At 36.5% G+C, this 20,957-nt stretch overlaps 1 protein-coding gene across 11 annotated transcripts in view; it reads right to left on the bottom strand.

Moving 5' to 3' along the window:
• Positions 1 to 20,957, bottom strand: part of KIAA1328 (KIAA1328 ortholog) — a 577,332-nt gene that overhangs the window by 35,718 nt on the left and 520,657 nt on the right. For 10 of the 11 annotated variants that reach the window (XM_056820799.1, XM_007486737.3, XM_007486735.3 and 7 more), the window contains one exon: positions 20,398 to 20,506. In XM_056820799.1, coding sequence (XP_056676777.1) covers positions 20,398 to 20,506 — 109 coding nt within the window. Of the gene's footprint in view, positions 1 to 1,556; positions 20,507 to 20,957 lie in introns of all 11 variants that reach the window. The other variant, XR_008917189.1, reaches the window with a different exon arrangement.

Below are 20,957 nucleotides of genomic sequence, written 5' to 3'. Positions count from 1 at the left end.
ACAAAACAGCTTACAATCTTCTTTTAGAGTTTATTTCTAATGTGGAATGTCTAAATAAATTGTTGTTTTTGAATATAATAAAATTTTATGCCAATGAAAGAATAAATTTGAAGATTTCAGAGAAATATGGGAAGACATATGAAATAATGCAGAGTAAAAGCAGAAACAAAAGAACATGAGCTATTCTAGGTCAGACATGGCGAACCTTTTAGAGAGCCAAGTGCCCAAACTGTAACCCTCATGCCACATGTAAGCCCACTACCTTACCCCAGAAAGGGGAAGGAGGAAGTGCTCCTATTGGGTTGCTGGGCAGAGGGGCAGATGATGTGAGAAATATCCTCAGGAATTGTGGAGGGGGTAGGGGAACAACTTCCTCTGGCACACATGACATACATAGGTTTGCCAACAGGGTTCTAGCCTAGAAAGACTCAGCATCTATAATTCTTCAGTAGATTCCAGTTTTTCACCTACAGGAATAAGTAAGAAACTGTTTTTCTTCAAAATTTAAGTCAAAGAGTTCCTATAGTCTTCTTGCTAAGGGAAATTTTGCATCACCCTGGCAAACAGGCTAAGGGGATTCAAGTCTTCATTGGCCCCCTATCTACTGATTAATGCTATCGGTGCTAGAGTTTTCAGGTGCACTGAAATTCCATTCTTTGAAAAAAGATGAACTCAGGTTTCCATGCCAGTTCTGTGGTCCCAATCTTCAATTCCATAATGTCAATATTATTTATTGTCCTAGAAGGTGGTTCTCATTGATAAGGCTGTAACTCAATCAAGTCATTATCATTTATATAAAGCTATAGCTAGAGTTCTTCAGTACCAGAGATCAATTCAATGGACCAAATTCATATGTAAACGCTCATAATAGATCCCATTGCCTATTTCAGACACTCAAAGACTTGTCTGTCAAATATGCCATCAGTTACCTATTAAACAAATAATAACTGAAGAAGATGGGGCTCCTCATATCTAGTACAACTCAGGGGGTGACATGACATGGACTATACTAAGAGAACTAAATATAAACTCATTTTATCACTTCAGCATTTCTGTTAGAATTCCCAAATCACATCACTTTTCTTCTCAGGTACATCCACACTATAAGTAATGGGTATGGCAGACACATTTTTTTTTTCTGGGAATGGATAGAGGAGTAGATAGAATAGAGGGGTCAAACATAAAAAATTATAGAATCATTTAATGGAAAGAGACCTGAAGAATTCCTGTTTTGCTACCATCATGGCTAGAGCTATATAGAGAGTTTAAAAAATTCATACACACATAAACACTTTCAAATGTGGGAACACTAAAGATTAATTATTCTCCAATGTCTTAATCATTCTGTGAAATCATGATGTTAGATAATGGCCATTTAAAATGAAATGTTCTTTATTATACAGAGTTGCAACTTCTTAGTAATTGTGAATCAAAACATAATTTAGTATGGCTGAAAGCTAGCATGACAAGTGAAATTTACAGACAACCAACTCTTGATAATATTGAGAAAAAAGCACTGTTGGACTACTCAGAGTCACAGAAAGTTACCCACTCACCTCCAGTTGGAGCCAAGCAGTAGCTGCCGGCAGAATGACAAACTGACAGGAATTTAAAACATAATGGTGAAAACCAAAACTGTGAAGAAAAAGAAAAATTGCTTGCCTTGTAAATCGTATAGGACCAGAGTGATGCTAGGTTATCATCCTGTTTATTAGCATGCACTTTGGAGAGTTCAGGGCAAGTATGGATACGCATTCATTCCATTTTATGCCACACATTACTGAAAACACATTCAACAGCATAAATAATTCATCAGTCCATTGTTTGAAATTTAAGATTCTAAAACTGCACCGTAGTGTTCTACTTTATGGCTGCTTGGACTTTCAAACAGAAAGACAATTTGGATAGATGGACTTTGTAACTCTCATAAGAGCCCATTAGTGAAAGCCACCCAGGAGAAGAAAAAGAGCCTCCCCCCTTTCTTTTTCCTGCCCTTTCCACATACCCTACAGGCTTCAGGCCCAGTTGAAGAATGCCAAGCTTCAATGGTTGCTCTGGCAAAGGCAAAATGTATGGAATCAAATCAACATCTTTATTTTTTAAGACACTCTCCCAGTTAACACCAATTAAATAGAAAAGGCATAAACTTAGAGGTGATGAAGAATCAGTTAGGGCTGAAATTCTTTGGAAGAGAAGGGTGGGACAGTGAGACCCTGACCTCAAGGTTGAGGACATACTGAGCAACGGTAGAATGTTCAAGTCTATGTTCTAGAAGGAAGGCAGGGGCTTTGTTTCCTTTGTTTAGAAGTTATGATTTTTCTGAGGACAGAACCCTAGGTTTGATGTGAACAGGGAATGCAGAAATGTCAGATTCTACACTTTTGGTTTCTAAAAGGAGTAGGATCACTGTGCTCACTTAGAACTGAGAAGTAGCAAGCAGGAAAAATCTATATTAATAAGAACAAAATAATATCTAATGAATATTTCCCACTTACCAATCTATTGATTCTGCAGAACCATTTCAGATGTAGGAAGAAGCCCCATTCTCTTTGGGTTACTGAGACTAGGCCAAGCACAAGGGCAAGGAAGTGGACAGTAAACCTTGTCATGGGGTACAGTAAACCCTACACTCTTGTTTGCTCTGAGTTGGCACTAAGACTAGAAGGGTTACCAGCTGAAAAACTCCCTGCAATTCACTCTAGTGTCCTACCTCATGCCAAGGCAGATGCATATTTCATGCTGAACTCTACACACACTCACTCACAAGAAACTTAAGCAAGACTTAGAAAGTGATAGGAATTGGTGACAAGCCTCTGTGCCACTATCTTCCAACTGTATTAGTTCTCTCTTAATATGAAAGCTCTTTTGATAGAATAAGGCTGTGCAACAAAATTTGGCACCTGATTTGGCAACCATAACATTAGTGAACCACCCTCATCCCCATCTTCCATTCCCTTCCAGAAACTCTAAGCAGTAATAGCAACCAAAAATAAAGCACTTGAAAAACAGCCTGGCAATAGAAGAAGAGATAGTTATATTTTGGGGTGAGGGGTGGAGAGAAAGCAAAGCAAGCAAGCTAAGTCATTAGTGTCTTAGTGTAGTTTCAATTTGTCAGTGTCACCACTCTGCTGTGAAAAATATGCCCAAGGTTCCTATTTATCTGTAAATGGGGAGGTTGACTAGGTGATACAGAAGGATTCTAGGTCCCTCCCTTCCAAAGGGATGACAAACCAAGTGATAAGTGCTCCCTTTGGTGAGGGGTGAAAGGCCAGAGGTATTTCTGGGGTATGAGCACAGTTTATCCAAGACAACCTCTGAAAAGTGAGTTCCTCTATGGAAAAGGGCTTAGTTCCCTGGGCCACACCACATGTTTTATGAGTAAACTCAATCCCAGTTTAGAATATTCCAAGGGCAGATTTCATTTAAATCAAAGAAAAATTCAGGTTTCAGTCTCTAGCCTTAATAATTTCTTCCTATCAAAGCACATATTTCTATTCTTTGATATTGCCTGCTCCATTCTTTGATTCTATTCTTTGATAATAGTTTTCCTATCTTTGAGACAGATTTGTACTTCATGTTTTAAGAATATGGCAAATTTTAAATCTTAAAATGGAAATTTTAAAAGATAAATTTTGTGGTCATATCTGAAATGAGAATGATTCTTTGGTTATTTTGTGGCCAACATAAAATATAACAGATATTTGTGCTGTTAGATAGACTATTACAGACAAATCAAACAATGTGAACCTTGGTTTCTAGAGCATCCTATCTCCTTATTTATTCACAAACTGAAAAAGAAAGAAGAGCTTTTCTTCCTTTTCAGCTCCCAAAGGACTATGCAATTTAGAAAGAGTTACTCCAGAGGAAGAAAGAAAACAGTCTCCCCATACATACACTAGAAGCTCCTTCTTTAAAAGCTGGATTATCACTTCAATAGTCTCTGATGAATACAGGTTCTTAACTGACTTCCACCAGGTTACCCTTGTGGCTTTCTTTAAAACCTCATCAGCAAACATAGATTTCTAGAATGGATCCCCCCTTAGCTCAGAAAGATATTACAGTTCATATTACAGAGGGTGATTGCTAGCTGCCTGGTCACTGACAAATCATCTTCTTTAGAATTAAGATTGACCCTGGGCGCTGAGCATTGAGAATGGGGTCAAAGAATTGAGCTGAGTAGTCTGTGAGATATGAAGCAGTTATTAAATTTTTCTTAAAAGGCTTTATGAATATATTTTTCCAAAATACCATATAATTATATTATAACTCTGGATCTACAATTATAGTTAAAATTTTTAAATCTCTGATTTTATGACTACCTTCATGTTAACTTCAGGCTTTTAAAAAAGTTCATTATATCAAAATAATGATTTGGTGTTGCTTGCTTCAAACCTGTTCTGGAATTTTTCTCCACACTGACAGCTTTCCCAACACAACGACATTTCCTTCTCTCTCTTTAAATTGAACAGATGTGTGAGGGAGAGATTTTAATTTATTTGCTAGCAACAACTAGTTAAAAAAAGATCTTGGCCCCAGTCTGGTTGCTTTTTATACCCAAACACCTGTAGATATCCTGTGTTTCAATCAGGAAGTTCATGATCATCTGTACAAACTAAAATAGCACCAATATCCAGTGTTTACAGAGGGATTTTTTTTCTTTTTTGAGCACTGGGGTCACACTCACCCATATGGAAAAGCCTTATTAGTTGAAAGGAGTTCCTGTTTTTTGGTTAATTAACAGATAGCAGTTCTACCAAAAGACTTCTACCTGACTTTGTATGGAAACCTCAGAATGGAACTGAACTTTACTCTCTTCCAATACAAAATGAATGTGACACAGGGATTTACCCTTTATGCAACAACATGAGCAGAGAGAGTACAAAAGACTGTGAAGTCTGCAGGGCGTGAAATTAAAATTTTCACACAAATACAAAAGACTCTACTGAAGTAATGATACAATGTTACAACCTTGGCATGAAATCTTCTGGTTTGAGTAAAAGTCAATGCCATGTGACCCTATGGATTGTGCATCAGTAGAAATATTTTGCTGCTCAAGAAAAAGTTCAAATAAAATGCCCAAAGAGACAAAGAAATGGGGCAAGCTGTTAGGATGGTCCTAGGGGCTCTTAGAGCAGGGATCCCACTAGTCTTCTAATACTTGACATAAGTTTGAGGTACAAGAGGAAATGAAAGTTCTAGTTTGGGGTTAGCTGACCTATATGCTCATATCATAAACTTGCCAAGCCAGGACAGCTGCCTAACACTCCTTCCCCCTGATGGCAGTGGAACCCAACACTCCCGCTTGCAAGGAGTTGCTTCTTCAGAGTGGCTTTGGAAGGATGTCTTTTTCACAGGGGTCTCAGAGACACTATTGTTTGTCATGGATGAGAAAGGAGTAGGATTAGTCATATGGCCAAAGGTAAAATGTTCTCCATTCACTTCCCCTCATCACTTCTCATTCAGACTGACTTCTAGTCAGGAAGTCTCACTTTTGTCTTTATACCCTGTTTCTCACATAGTCCCTTGTACAAAGTAAGCATGCTTAATGAATGAATAAATAAATAAAGCATTTAGTAAATCTTTATAATTATCTTTGAAAGGATAATATCAAGGTTATAAGCCTAGGGGAATGGAAGAATAGTGGCGCCTTTGACAGAAATAGAGAAGTTTAGAAGAGGGAAGAGTTCAGGGGGAAAGATGGTGAATTCTATTTTGGATGTATTGAAGGGAGATAGCTTAAACATCCAATTTCAATGATGCAACAGACGTGATGATGCAGGACTAAAATGCAGGGTGTACTGAGGCTGGACATATTGGTCTTGGAGTCATATTCAGAGATGCTAATTAAGCCTATTGAGTCTGATGGGGACACTGAAAGGGTGGAGAGAGAAAGGAAAAGGGTTCAGGTCAGAATCTTGGGAAATACCCAACATTAAAGGATGATGAGGTTAGGAAAATCATCTAGGATGGTATGCTAGAAAAAGAAACTGAGAAAGATTAGACAGGTGGGAGAAAAACCTGTAACAAAAACTTTGAGATAAGAGTAGCCAGAAGGAGAGGGTAGTGAGTAGAGTCAGTTGGAGAAGAAAGGTCAAGAAGGATTAGGAATGAGAAAAGACCATCTAATTTGGCAAACGAGAGATCATTGTTGACTTTAGAGAGAATGGTTTCAGTTAGGCAGTAAGTTCAAAAGCCAGACTGCAAAGGCTTGAGGAGTAAGAAGAATGGAAGTGGATGTAGCCAGTGTAGAATTTTTATATCTAGTCTGTCTGAAAAAGGAAGGAGAGATGTGGTCTGATAGCTTAAGGAGATGGTGAGGTCTAGTGAAAGTTTTTAAGGATGGGGAATAGTTAGTCATGTTTGAGAGCAGTAGAAAAGGAACCAGTTAGGGAGAGGCTGAAGATTCGAGAGACAGTAGGGATGACTAAGGATGCAATATTCTGCAAAGGAAGATCAAGGGCACATAGAGAGGGCTTAGCCTTCACAAAGAGAAGGGCCATCTCATTATCAAAGACAGAGAGAAAAGAGAGGTAAGGATAATGTCAAAGAATCTTGGGATGAAGAGAAAGGGAAAAGAGGGAGCTCATGGTGAAGGGCCTCAAAGAGACATAATCGGACATACTAGGAAATGAAGGAGAATGAGGGGTAAAAGATAGCAAACCTGAATGTTGGAGTGCCTGGCACCCAAATGGACCCCTAGCAGAGGCTTGTTGAAGGTTTAGGCATTTTCCCTGTGGAAGGTTTATAGAAGGACATGAACAAGAAACACAAAAGAGAGGAAAGCATTGGTGGATGGGGATTTGTACTAGTAAAGCAATGAAATCTCTGGATCAGGGATTCTTAAATATATTACTATTACTAACAATAACAAGTCATAATTATAGATTTCAATGTTTACAAGGTCCTTTCTTAGGAATAATAATGTTTTGAGTAGTCAGTAAGTTAGGATCTTGACTTGGTTCCTTTATTGCCAAGGAATTGGAGTTACTGCTAGAAGATAGAGTCATGCCCAGGGACCAACTCTCAAAGTGCTGGGGGAAAGGGAGATGCAGTTCTGGTTGAAGGGTAAGTTTTAATCAATATTTCTATCACTTCTTTCTTTGATTCTAATGTAGATGGTACTCCTAGCCCTTCTTGGTGTCCTAGAATGGGATATTTTGTGCCCTGAAAAGGAAAATCCACAAAGTATACTCTCCAGAACCATTTTATTTATTCAATGCACACCATTCAAAACAAAAAGCAATCCCATTGCTTGAGAATGTCTTTTATTTCCCTTAAATAATTCAAAATGAATACAAAACCCAGAAGGTTTTTAAGCTGTCAGAATTTAGGAAGGATATATTCTTCATGTGCTCTAAGAAACAGAACAAACAAACAAATAAATAAATGAAAAACCTGCTCAGGTATTTCTAAACTGCTTTCTGCGGTATTCTGCTTTTATGAAACAGCTTATGATGTTTCAAGTGGGGGTACCCTTCCTTTTGTTTTTGCCTTGACCCCAGAGCTGAGATCTAATGAAAGTAGGGAGGGGTAAAGGATTCACAAGGGAGGCTGACCCTACTCTTGCCTTTCCTTTGCTCCTCCCTTTCCCCCTCCCCTTCATATGCAGGTTTGCTTAGGCCCCATGAAGTAGTTGGGCCAGAAGAATGTCATGGCTGGACATGACTACTTAGATAAATTGGGAATCAGAAATTCTAGGCATCCAGTGAGATGGAGAACCAACAGAATTTACTATCTGTCCTGCCACTGCACTTTCTTAAGGCTTTCTGGGACTTTCAACTTGCACATTAGCTAAACTCAACCATGGGTTATCTCCTCCAATTAGGGTGAACTCCTTTAGAAAAGGAGCTCTCTCACTTATTTGTATATACAATGCTTGCCACATAGTGATAGATATTTGTCCATCCATTCATTCATTCTGCTAGTAGTCAGATTTCTCTCTCTTCCTCTTTACTTTCTTATATTCACACCTTTACTCACACAGAGGAAGAAACAATATCCACTTCTGCTAATCTATTATAAAACAAAAAGGCAACTAAGTAAATAAGTAATGAATTAAACCTCTTTACTAGGGATAAAAAAAGCAATCTAGTTTATTTTTTTAATACCAGTGACACCAGTGTCCACAAATTAATTTGATCCATGTCCATGAAGTCATCTTTTAAACCTAGTAAAAGCTAAGTCTACAGAAGAACTTTATTGAAAGATTTAAAGATCTAATCAAGGAAGGCCTCAATTCTAAAAAGCACAAACATCCAAACTGAATACATTAAAAAAGTGATAAATTTGAATCAACCACAGCATTCAAGTTTTAGCATCACTTAGAGTGCTAGTAAGTCTATCATGTTCAGTACCCGTTTTGAGTAGTAATCCATATTTTCTACCCAGATATATTATGGCTATGACATGACAAAACAGTGACAGGATCTTAAGATATTTTGGGGAGCATTGGTCTATGGTATATAATTTTTAAAAGTGATGGATTTAGGGGGCAGTTAGGTGGCTTAGTGGACTGAAAGCCAGGCCTGTAGGTGGGAGATCTTGGGTTCAGATTTGACCTCAGATACTTCATTGAATCTGGGCAAGTCATTTAACTCCAATTGCCTAGCCTTTAATATTCTCCTGTCTTGAAATCAAGACTCAGTACTGATTGTAAGAGAGATGATAAGAGTATTTTTTTTTTTATAACTAAGAAAAATTTAAAATGATGGATTTAGAGTGAAAGGTTCTGGGTTCAGTTTTCTGACAACCTTCATAAGGTTTTTGACACTTTGTAAAATTGTAATTATAAATGAAAGACCATGAAGCATCTACAAGCCCCCAAAACAGAATGAGAAGATGATTTTTGACTCAGTGTGAAGAAAAGATGATCTGATTATGAGCTGAGAGAGATCTGAAATCGGGTAATATTCACACCCTACTTAAGTACTAAGGACCAACTGTCTTAATATATTAGTGGTAGATGATGAATATTGACATCAAAATACACCACAATGAGAATTTTGAAGATGCTTCATAAATTGGGATCTGGTTGTCACTAGTTCTCTCTGGAGAGCAGTAGAGCAAACCCTAAAATTTTCTCAAGTTTTGATAGGATGAGGTGAATCTTCAAGCCAATGATCCATGAGGTATCAAAAACTAATGAAACTGCTGCTAAAAGGATTGGAGTGGGCACAGGAGAATCTGAACCATGGATCAAAGCTCTTACTATAGAGACTTAAAATGGTAATTTTCAGGAATATTATACTGTCAATGTTACAGTTTTTAAATAAAGGAAACATTTTCAACTAAAAAAAATCACAATAGTCCTGCCTTGTTGTCTATTGATGTGGGGAAGATATCTTTATAAGCATTCCTTAGGACTATTTCTGCCTGCCAAAAGTTCTTTTTGGAACCCAGGTAGGTACAGGTTTGCTACCTTTTATAAGGACGTGATCAATCAACAAGGACACCATAATCAGTTGCCAGTTTCAAAAATTCAGTTTGGTGGTAAAAATCTAAAGCAAAATTTTCCAAACTTTGCCATTCCAAATTTCCTTAAGTGTGTAAGATTAAAATTAATATCCTATAACTCCAAGTATTATATTTTATAAGATTTATTAATAATCACTTGAAGTAAAAGAAATAAAAAAACAAAAGTAAAACCCTGAGTAAAGAAAAGTCTTCCCAGCCACATTTGAAGGAAAAAAGTGAGGGGCAGGGCCACACAAAAACTTCATCTCCAAAATGTAAGGACATAATGTGAGGAGGAACATGGGAAGCTGGGATTAAGTCCTGGGGAGCAGATTCTAATTATACAAATACTATAATCTACCATAGGAGGTAAAATAAGAAAACGATCCAGAAAAGTTGGCACATACTCATGAAGTTTACCAGATATTGCAGGTGCCCTTGGAGATGGAGTAAAAGGTCACCCTGGTCTAAAGAACATGGATTATTTTCAGTGATCTTCACAAAAGGTTGACAATGAGGAAGAAATCTAACATCAACTTAAATGTGCAGGTGCAGCTTTTATTCACCTGAGCAAACAGATGTCTGAAGAGCATGTTAAATCCCAAGATAAACTTTATTATCCAGCAGATGGTTATAATCTAGCTTTCTATATTTAGGAAAAATAGAGACAACACCTTAAGATGCTGAAGAATTAGCATCAATACTGTTTGTAGAATGTCTATGTTTGAACTCCTGCTCTGTCATTTAGTACCTCTGGGTAATTATGACCACATCACTTGTTTCAGCTATAAAATCATGAGGCTGGCCTAGATGATCTTGAAAGTCTCTTCAATAAAATTTAAATCCTACGATATTCTAAATCTATTTTGTGAAAGGCAAATGACACTTAAAATTCTCTCAGGGTGAAGAAATGAATCAATGCTAACCTGTGTAAGACTATTGGCAAGGTCGACTTCAATGAGATGATTAGTAATCTATTCCAAGGATCTGACCAGTTTGAAATCCAGTGAACAAAGCTACAGGGAGCCCCAAACCAATAGACTTGAGTGTATTTGTAGAGTTCTATAGAGTGGAAGATATAATATCTATCGAATACAAGGTTGCCAAGGAAATAAGATATTCAACTCAATGTGTCCTGTAAGGATAGATAGAATCTGAAGTTACAATGGTTTCAGTCAACAAAACACAAAAGTTTCTCATTTGAGTATTTTGAAAGGATATTTAAGAAATAAAGGAATGAAGAAGCAACAAGTTCTTGTCTGAAAGGTGAACAGAAGGGATTACAAGAATGTGCATTTTCTTAAGCATATACTTCCTCTGGTAAGACTAAGTCTTCAAGGCCCCCTAAAGGAGAAAAGGATCACTAATAACTAATACAAAATTTTCTAAAATCTGCACTAGTTACCAGAGCTCATGTTACGTCCTCATTGTTTTAGTTTATCATCCATTTATTTTTATTTTCTTTACTTATTCACATAGATCCTACCAATCTATGTACACAAAAGGAAAAGATAAATATATTAATGTTTCTTAACAGAAAAAGTTAAAATATGGGCCAAACATCAGAGCTTAAGGAAAAGCAGGATCTTTTCATCAGACACAGGAATTATATTCATATTGCTCTTGGTGCTACAGATATTGTGCAAAACATCTTTGCTAGTAACATACCCTTAACCATTAGTCTGACGGGATGATTGCCCTTCCCACCAGGGATATTGTCACCCAATCAGCTGCAGATAACCTCCTGCCTCAAGGCTCTTCCCATATCCAATCAATCTCATTATAGGACCAAGGGATTCAGAGATAAAAAGGACCTTAGAGATTGGCTACTTCAAAACTCTCATTTCACAGGTAAAGAAACCAAGGCCCAGAGAGGTTATATAACATATAGACCCTAACAGTAGGATCAGAACTTGAACCCAGAATCTCTATCTCCAAATCTCATACTCTTCCCTCATCCTTGCCATATACTATAGACTAAATTTCCCCACATATCACAAGATTCTGCCATTTTACAGCTTAGAAACATTTAAGAGCGTCTTACTGTTTATAGTACTAAATTCTAAATCTTTACACATACAACCAATCTACTTCTTCAACACTATTTCTCATGGAAACCCAGTGCCAAAAACCATTTCTCTATCATGAGTAATTTAATCACTGTCTTTCAAGTAGATTTGCCCCATTTATCCTTTAGCATATATTTACTTAACCTGAAATGCCTCTGCCCTCCCCTCTCAACTTGTTAGAATGCTTATTTCTCAAGACTCACCAACTCGTTGGTGAAGTCTTCTTAGGTTACTGTGAGAGCTCCCTCCTCAGAACTTACCTACAGCTGTGCTTTGCCACTTAATCAGGCATAAATTTGTTGCCTACCTTTTGATAGATAGATAGGTGGTGAACATCTAGAAAAGGAAGCAGCAATAAAAAGAGCCAGCATGGTTTCCTCAAGATCAGGCCATAATAGATTAACCATATTTTCCTTTTTTGGATGGTTGCAAAACTTACAAGGAAAACTATAATATCAAGGAAACACTATAATTCCAGTTTACTAGGTTTTGTGAAACATTTGATATAGATTATTCTATAATTATAGTATTCCTCTGCAAGAATCTCATACTATTCAGTCAATCAGCAAGTGTTTATTAGGTGTCTCCTGTACTAGGTACTGGAAATAAAACGATTTCTTCTCTCAAGGAGTTTACATTCTATTAGTCAACAAATATTTATTAAGTGCTTTCTATGTGCTAAGTGCTGGGGATATAAAGGCAAAAACAATCCTTATCCTCAGAGAGATACATTCTAACATATTTGACATCATCCTCCTTCCTCAAGTCTCTCACCTCTTTACCTTCTTGCTGATCTTGTACTTTCAAACCCTAGCCTTGTATCATTTCCATTACCTACTACCTTCACTTCTATTCATGTGTTGCTGAATAAAACTGGAGAAAATCAAGAAACTATGCTAACAAGGTCCTCTACAACTTTATGATACATACTTATATCTGGGGCTTTCACCATGGCAAGGAAATCCTTTTTTATTTCCCTAATCAATTCACTCCCAGCAACCACAGAAGGTTTTCTAAGTCTTTTCATCCCTCCTCAAACTTCTCATGGCTCCTCCTCTCTCCACCCCTCTAAGTCGAGAATCCTGCTTCACATTTCACTGAAAAAATTGACGGTATTCTCTAAGAGTTCCCTCTCCTCCCCTTTTCCTTATTTCATAGAACCCTTATATATTCATCCTCATTATCTCCTCCTTTACCTTGTCTCTCCTTAAGAGGTATCCTTTATTCTCACTAAGGCTGACCCCTCTACACAGTAGACATGTAGTAAAGATTTGATGGTTTATTAAATTTCTTTTAAATAATGAGAAGCCATATCTTTCACTAATTTAGATTGGCTTTACTCCTTCCCCAGAGAGTAAAATCATCAGAATTTACTTTGATTGGTACTAATTATTAAAACAAACACTGGTCTCTGTACTTAGGATCTAACCCAGAATTAGGCATCATGTCTAAAGGAAATGAAAAGGGTACCATAATTACCAAAATAGGTTTCTCCACTTTGTTCTCTCTCTCTCTCTCTCTCTCTCTCTCTCTCTCTCTCTCTCTCTCTCTCTCTCTCTCTCTCTCTCTTTCACACACACACACACACACACACACACACACATTTTCCTGGGAATTCATATTTGTGGTGGGACCTATGAGTACATTCCTTCCAGGCTTAATATCCCCACTCCAAAGCAAAATAAATGAAACACATGATGAAATAGGGAGACATAAAGGTAGGTTCAAATGTTGGAAAGAGGCATTTGTGATATTATTAAATATTATAATATGCTAATATTAAAGAAAAATAATTACAGGTTATTTGGGCTCAGACTTCTATTGCCTTAATGACTTTTGAAAACCAAATGAAAAGTGATTTATTTAAATGGTGCCTATGATGTGCATTGAGCTCCAAGAGAAGGTGCTCTGGGATATGTTGAGGTCCAAAGAACCCTAACAGCTTATGCCATTGATTGGCAGCAAGATGTAATAGAAAGGACAATGGATTTAGAATTAAAGAAACTTGGTTCATATACTGCTGTGAAACTTTGTGCCTCATTTTCCTCATCTTTAAAATAAGGAAGTTGAACTAGATCATTTCTAAGGTCCCTTCTAGCTTTATTTATGATTAAAGAAAGAGGCATAACTGTATTTTTTACTTTACATTTAATAAAATATTTTCTAAAGTATCTTACACATCCTTTTAATCTTTATTTTATTCTTGCAATTGTTTTGATAGGCCCAATTTTGCTGGTAAAAAAGAAGAAGTAAACAATAACATTTGGGGTAGATACAAGTGAATATGGCAGCTTGTTCAATAGGCAAGATTCTAAGGAGGCCATTGTGAAAAATAGAATTTTTATCTCAAAGTTTGGAAGTAAGCACCAATAGATGTTTCTTCAAATAAAGAAATTTTATAATAATGACTGTAATTAATCATTGCCATTAACTATGTGGTCTCTGTGTTGAGGCAAGTTATATGCTGATTTTCAATACCATCAAGAAGTCTGAAATAAAAGTAACCTAAGACATAAAAGAAGAGTCAGAGATTTCAATTCAATTAAATAAACATTTATTGACTACCCTATATTATCAGCATTTGGTAAGCACAATGCTAGCTGTTAGTAATAGAAACTACAATAAAACAGTTCCTGGCCTCAAGAAGCTTAATTTTAATTGTAATTTTCTTTTTCTTAAGTTCCAGTTCTAGTTTCTTTAGTCAATCACCTTAGGAGGCCTAGTCACAAGCTTATGTACTGAGTTTAATATAAATAAAAAACAAGTCCTAGGTAGTCATGACTTGAGGATTTTTATCCTAGATCACAAATATCTAACTCAATTAAATACTCAACCCATCAGCACAGGGTATCAGAAAGAAGACTTTACTTGGAATCAAAAAACTTGAGTCTGAGTCCTGATTACAACTTACTAGCTGAGTTATGGTGGTTAATTAATTTCTTTGAGCTTTTCATAAGAAAAATGACTAATAAACATGGATTCTTTCTACTTGTAGGGCTGTTGTATGGCATCTGAAATGCTTGATAAAGTATAAGACTACATAAATTATATGATAATTATTAATACTAACTACAATTAGTATTTAAACTCTTATTATCATCTGCAAGTTTTCGACTTGAGTTCTGATAAATGCTCAAAAAACTTCAGGCTTTTTGGACAGCAGAAACTCCCAAAGCAGTTATTTTTACCTCAGATATTATGTATGTTTGGTATTTTTAGAATAGCAAATTAGCATGATTCCCACCCTTGTCTACTTTCTAAATTGTCAGAAGTAAATCTATGTGAGAAACCAGACACTGCCCAAAGTACCTACACTCCAGCCTTGGTTTACACTCTAACAGGGTGGGTATTAACAGAAACTGATGCAAAAACACTCACCCAGTCATGTGTCTGGCACTTTTAAGGCTATGCCATCACAATTTGTGCTGCAGGCATACTGAATTTTCATGTCAAATTTTTTAAAATAAAAGTAAAGACAAGCATCTTAAAACAATAGCAATTTAAGTTTAGAAAAGAATGTGCCGGTCTTCTTGGCACTGACAGAGGATAGTTAAGCATTATATGCCCTATGAAAATTTCCATTATTTATATTACAATTCTTGGTACCTTAAATACCAGTCAGAAGATAAGCCACCTTCAAGGAGCAGATCATGTGTCCTGATCAGTCTCCATTTATGTAAGTATATGGGTGTGTGTGACTGTAATACAAAAAGGCAGTTTTTAAAAAATGATTTCAACTTATAGTGCACCTGCAGTTTGACCAAAAAGGAAAAAAAGATCCAAACAACTTTGTTGGTATTTTTTTTTCTCCCTGCTTCTGCCCCAACCAAGAAACCAAAAAAGAAAGAACTAATAAGCTCTTATAGAGCACAGTAAAAACAAGATAACAAACTATAACCTAAAAGGATGTCACAAAGAGTTCACCTTTTCCTGCAAAAGCCAGAGGGTAGAAAAGTTGACCCGCTCCCTAGAAAAATCCCCAACATTGGCAGAATCTCTGAAGTAGAAATTCACCAACATATAGTTGTAAGAATGGTTTAGTAAGAATCCTAACATTTCCCGTTACTCCTCCCTCACAAAAGAGAACAACAGATTGGACTTCCTGGTGGAAGGACAAGAACACAAGCCTCACCTTGCTCAGAAGAGTTCAGGTAGGAGGGAACTTTCACTCTAATGCCTTAGTCATTTTAGCCTGATGGGTATATGCCTGATGTTCAGCTTTATCAGTCTGGAACAATAATCAACTTCTTATCAAAAGATTTGAGTGATGGAAACTCTATCAATTGCTTCAAAAACTGACAAGATTTCTATTACACTGAACAATCTCAGAAGATATTTAACCTAATTTTAATATAAAATCCTGTCAGTTCTACATAGCTGAATAGAAAAAGCCACTAATACATAAAGGATATGCAACTGTAGTAGATCTTTTTTTCTCTGAGTTAGACACGAAAGAAAAGACTATCAAAAAATCTTGAAGAACCAATGCTAGATTAATGCAAATATCTGCCTGTTTGCAAGTGTACTTTTTGATTAAACTGGCATACATCAAGTACAATTAGAAAGGTTATTTATAACTAAGAAATACATAATTCTGCATCTTAATGAGGATGACAATTACAGCTGACAGTTGCTAATTAACATTACTTCTTTTTTTGCTAAGAGTCAGATATATTCCCAGTGTGATCTTCATTGTTTTTAATGGATACATTAACTCTGGCAGACATGAAAGGGTTAATTAATAATAGCTTGTGTGTTGGAGCAGACCTTTCCCTAGCTTTGGAAAGCCAAAGTCCCTGTTCCAACTTCATCTTTTATAGCTTTGGGTTAGAACTGGAGTCCCGGGTGCCCTGTGGTGCTCTGTAGCACAGAGACTACAAGATTAAATGAAATCTGATCACCAAAGAAGGAGTGAACTTTGACATTACTTCACAAGATGGATGCCATACAAGAAAACTGATTTCTTCAACTTTCTATCAAGAGCCAAATCTCAGGGTTCTAATCTCAACCTCCCACCTGGTGCTCAGAATGACAGAGAAAAGACCCCCCTTTCCCAGCCCTTTCTCCAGCTGAAATGGAATTCTGCCTGTCCCAGCCAAGTGGAAATAAATGTCTTCACACAGTTCAGCTATTCCACCCTCCTATGCAGAGATGACTACTGTGCTTACTGTCTGGGACAACTTAGAGGTGTCTGATCAATGCTGGAGGCCAAGAAGTGAAATGGTGAGAACGGCACACTGCAGCTCTCATCCAGAAACACCATAACACCCTACTTACTGGTGCTGTAAATTTCACATTTATTTTGTAAGCATGAGATAGATGGGATATTTCTACATACAAAGGTGCCCAACTAAAATCAAGATAAGTGATATTAATGTCCTATGGTCAGTATTATTGAACCTCGAAAGCAATAAACTTTATGAGTCGATAAATATTACATTTGCAACATAGTTAACATTCCTCTACTGTCTCTGGCACTTATTACACATTGTAACCGCAAGTCTACAATACATTATTCATATTTGGGGTGTCACCGAGTGATGGATTGCTGTAAGAGAGGCTGTCCTTTAAATAAATCAACAAATAAAAATGCAAATGTTAACATTTTCAGCCACAACTTTTTCCATCTTGAATGGGGAATGAAAATTTCACATTATATCGACAGCCAGCAGAGAGAACAATTAACAACCTACACGGTGAATAAGAGAGATTAATTTGCCAACGTCTGGTTTTATCACCTGCATATGGAACTATATTGGACTTTTCTGGCCCTTAGTTCTCTTCAGGGAAAAAAGTAAAACTTGTCTCCTATCAGCTTCCTCTCCACCCCCATTCTTTTTTGCAAGTCTTAAAAAATGCTTGGAATTTAGGCATGGATGGGGGAAGTGCTTATATTTTCTCTCTCCTTTGAACCTTAAAATGTTTGTTGGGATAAAAAATAAAAGGATTTTTTTGTTATTGTTTTGTTTTCCTCCCCATTAAGAGTTTGTGAGTAACTAAAAAGTTCTCTACAAAAATCATGCACTTCACATTCTCTATGCTTGAAAATGAAAATAACTCAAACACATCAAATACTGAGATCTGGAAAGCATCCACTTACATCTTTTCAGTAACTGATTTTCATAGCTCTGAATCTTTTTTCAACTCTGCATTTTATATAATGGATCCATAATGTGCCAATGTGCACTTCTAAGGAGAAAATCTGGTATGCTACACATTATTTTATTTAGTCAAATACTTATTTCTTAAGAATATTCTGAATCTTTATATTTAATCTCAACTGTTAAGGACTAACAGATAAAGAAGCCTGTTTTTAAAACCCCATAACAAACACAAGTTTATACAATAATTTTAATCCAGATTTATAAAGCTCTGCAGGGCTTACATAGTATACACAGTATGTATTGAGGCTATTCTGCAAAATCTAAATGACGGGAACATTTTAATCTTCTTTTTCATGCTAGAAAGGTAACCATCAAAAAACATATTAGTGTTAAAGGTCTGATTTATGTTTGCAATAGCAAGAAAATTCAGTGTAACAACTGAAAATCCAGATTTTCTTTTTTTTCCCCCTTTCCTTCCAACTAAGCTCACTCCCTTAAGAAGAGATGGGCTGAATTTTCCTGGTGCTCCAATCGTTAGCCAGTCTGGGTTATTCTAAACCAGGTACTCTACAATATTTTAGGCAAACATGTGAATTTAGTTCAAAAGCAGCAAAACCAAGAGTATGAATATACTAATGGCACAGAGTGGTAGCACTCTAATGAGAAAGGCTGCAAAAGTAAGGGCAGTGGCTACATTATACATAGCCAATTATGGACCTTTATTGCTATGCTCTAACAGTCTTATACAGACTTTGGCCTATAGTACATTTCCTTAGAGAAGGCTGAGATGTCACTATTCTCCAAACCAATGGAATAGATTCAAAACACTTCTTTAAAATCATCAGACTTGTAAGCAGTAAATGTTCATTTTGTAAGGTTAAAAGATTGTAACTGGTCCCCCCATTGGGAAAAAAAAAACCAACAAAACAACCTTATAATCTATACTTGTTTGAGGAGATGCTAGGAATATAAATGTTCAAAACCACAAACATCCTCAAGTAAACACAAACTAAGCCCCTTTGTAGCTGATATTTATCTCAGCATTAAATAGACAGTGAGAGGTAGTGTCTTAAGAGATATGTTACTTCATATAACAAGTTTCTGTCTCAAGAAATATGGCTGATTAAATGATTAACCCCTCAAAGGTCTTTGGTATCACCAACATGCTGACAGTCCCTTAACTGCTGTACAAAAGCTGCTATAATTCTCAATATTGATTAATTTAGTTAGTTAAACTTGCAGTCTAAGCTTATAAGCATTAAATGATAAATTGGGAAGGACCTGCTGCCCAAGCAGGTTTTCTGATGAAGGATAGGATCAGCTTTAGGTCTCTGAAGAAAGCTTTGTCCATTTACCATTGTCAATTAAAGAAGCCCATGAGTAAGGAAAAGCATACCAAGGCTACTTAAACTGGTCAAGTTCACATGTGTTTCAGTAAGAGTCTCTCATTGGGGAGAGATGTTGTTAGATGCATTAAGAGATGGCACAATTTTCTATTCCTTATAAAATAAATAAACTTCTGAAATGCTGTTGCAAGCTAATCACTTCTATTTTTACAGATTCCCTTTCACTAATATAATTTGTGGCATTGTTCATATATAACCGTCTAGGAGCCTCCAGTGGCACTACAGGAATTTCAACCTCCACAGTGATATCTGTAGATGTGGCTGTTTTAAATGAGACTACTGTTGCCCTTTTAATGGAGTATTTGGTTTTAAAATGTCCTTTTGTAGTTATACTATAGAATTGTAAACATCAGGGCATTGAGTGGGAAATAATCTCTTCAAAAGATGAATTTCACTTCAACTGGGGACTATGGTAAAACCTATCCTAATCATCAATGGTTTCACTGATTATATACTACACATTTCCACAGAATATAGGGGAAAAAAAACCCATCAGTCTCCTATGGGAACAAGAGAGACCACTTAGCTCATGATATGTACTGGATGGGAGAAATGATTATATTTTCCCACCTTTTAAGCTTTGTCAAGTGTTCTTTTCCCCTTGATTCACCCTCAGCAATTGAGCCAATCATCCTTTTGGTCCAGAACCAATTCAATTTCTATTGCTGGAAGTCATCATGTGGATAAGAGATATGATTTTTATTGATTTAAAATTTTCATTAACAAATATGATACATGTACACATATATACACACACATGCATGCGCATGCAGTCTTGGGAGCTATAATCCCCAAATGAGACAAAGTTATTGTGAACATTATAGCAGTGAAAACAAACCTACTTCCTTTTACTGGAGTAAAAGTGATATTTCTGTTACGGAGAAGCCTCGAGAGTAGGCACACAGTATAATCAAAGCTGCTGACTTAATGTGTTTTTGCTACTTGTCATTAAATATAAAATAACATCTGTGTGATACATTTTAGAAAAATTCCATTTGATAAAACTTGGAAAAAATGCAAAGTGATTAAAACCTTCCAGTGGACGTAAGGCCTAACAGGGGTTAGCACTAACTCTTTCAATTATTTACATGTCTATTAAAAATAGCAGAACTTTAAGCATAAAATATATTCATTTGAAAATCTAAGTAAAAAAAATGTTCTAACTTGGCATATTTCTACTTTTCTTCTTCTAATAAGCAATTTAAAGCTTACTATAAATGTCAAAAGATAGGGCAGTTTAGAAATTATATTATCCATCTCACATTAGAGCACAGCACCAAAGGAACTCCGCTGCTTCCCCTTAACTGGCCAGATAGAATGGGTGCAACTGTGGAATGTTAAACTAAAGGTTCCCAAGCAGCTTACCTGGCAGTGTCACATTGGAATGGTGATGTGGCTGTGGTTACAAAATCCTTTCCGGTGACTGGCATTATAGGAGATGTAGTTGCATCTTTTCTAGCTCTTGACATTTCCCCTGTATAAAGGAACAAAGGCAATCATTCCAGCACTTAATAGAGGAAAGTTGTGGCTAGCACATGTGGTATGGTGTGTGATTGCAAAAATCCCTAGACTCCCAAAGAAAGGAGCTGATAGCATTGCAAGTAGGAATTTCAGCAAGTTGCTTCACTTTGTCAAGGCAGTACTGCAGATAATCAGGCATTGCCTTTGTTTGAGAAATCTGTTTGTGCAATAACACACTTAATACTTGCAAAGCATTTAGCACAAGGCCTGGTACAGGGCAGGCATTTAATAAATACTTATTCACCCCCAACCCTTCCCTTTTCTACTACTGAGATTTCCAAAGCTGACAGCCTCTCATATTTCTGCAGATTTGAATCTACTGTGAATCTATTCAAATAGTTTGTATATTTTGATTTTTATTCCCTACCCCCCCTTATCACAAGAAAACACCCTTATTTTACTCC

This window comes from Monodelphis domestica, chromosome 3 (assembly GCF_027887165.1).
Source record: "Monodelphis domestica isolate mMonDom1 chromosome 3, mMonDom1.pri, whole genome shotgun sequence".
Taxonomy (NCBI): domain Eukaryota; kingdom Metazoa; phylum Chordata; class Mammalia; order Didelphimorphia; family Didelphidae; genus Monodelphis; species Monodelphis domestica.
This window is presented reverse-complemented; position numbering and strand designations above follow the sequence as displayed.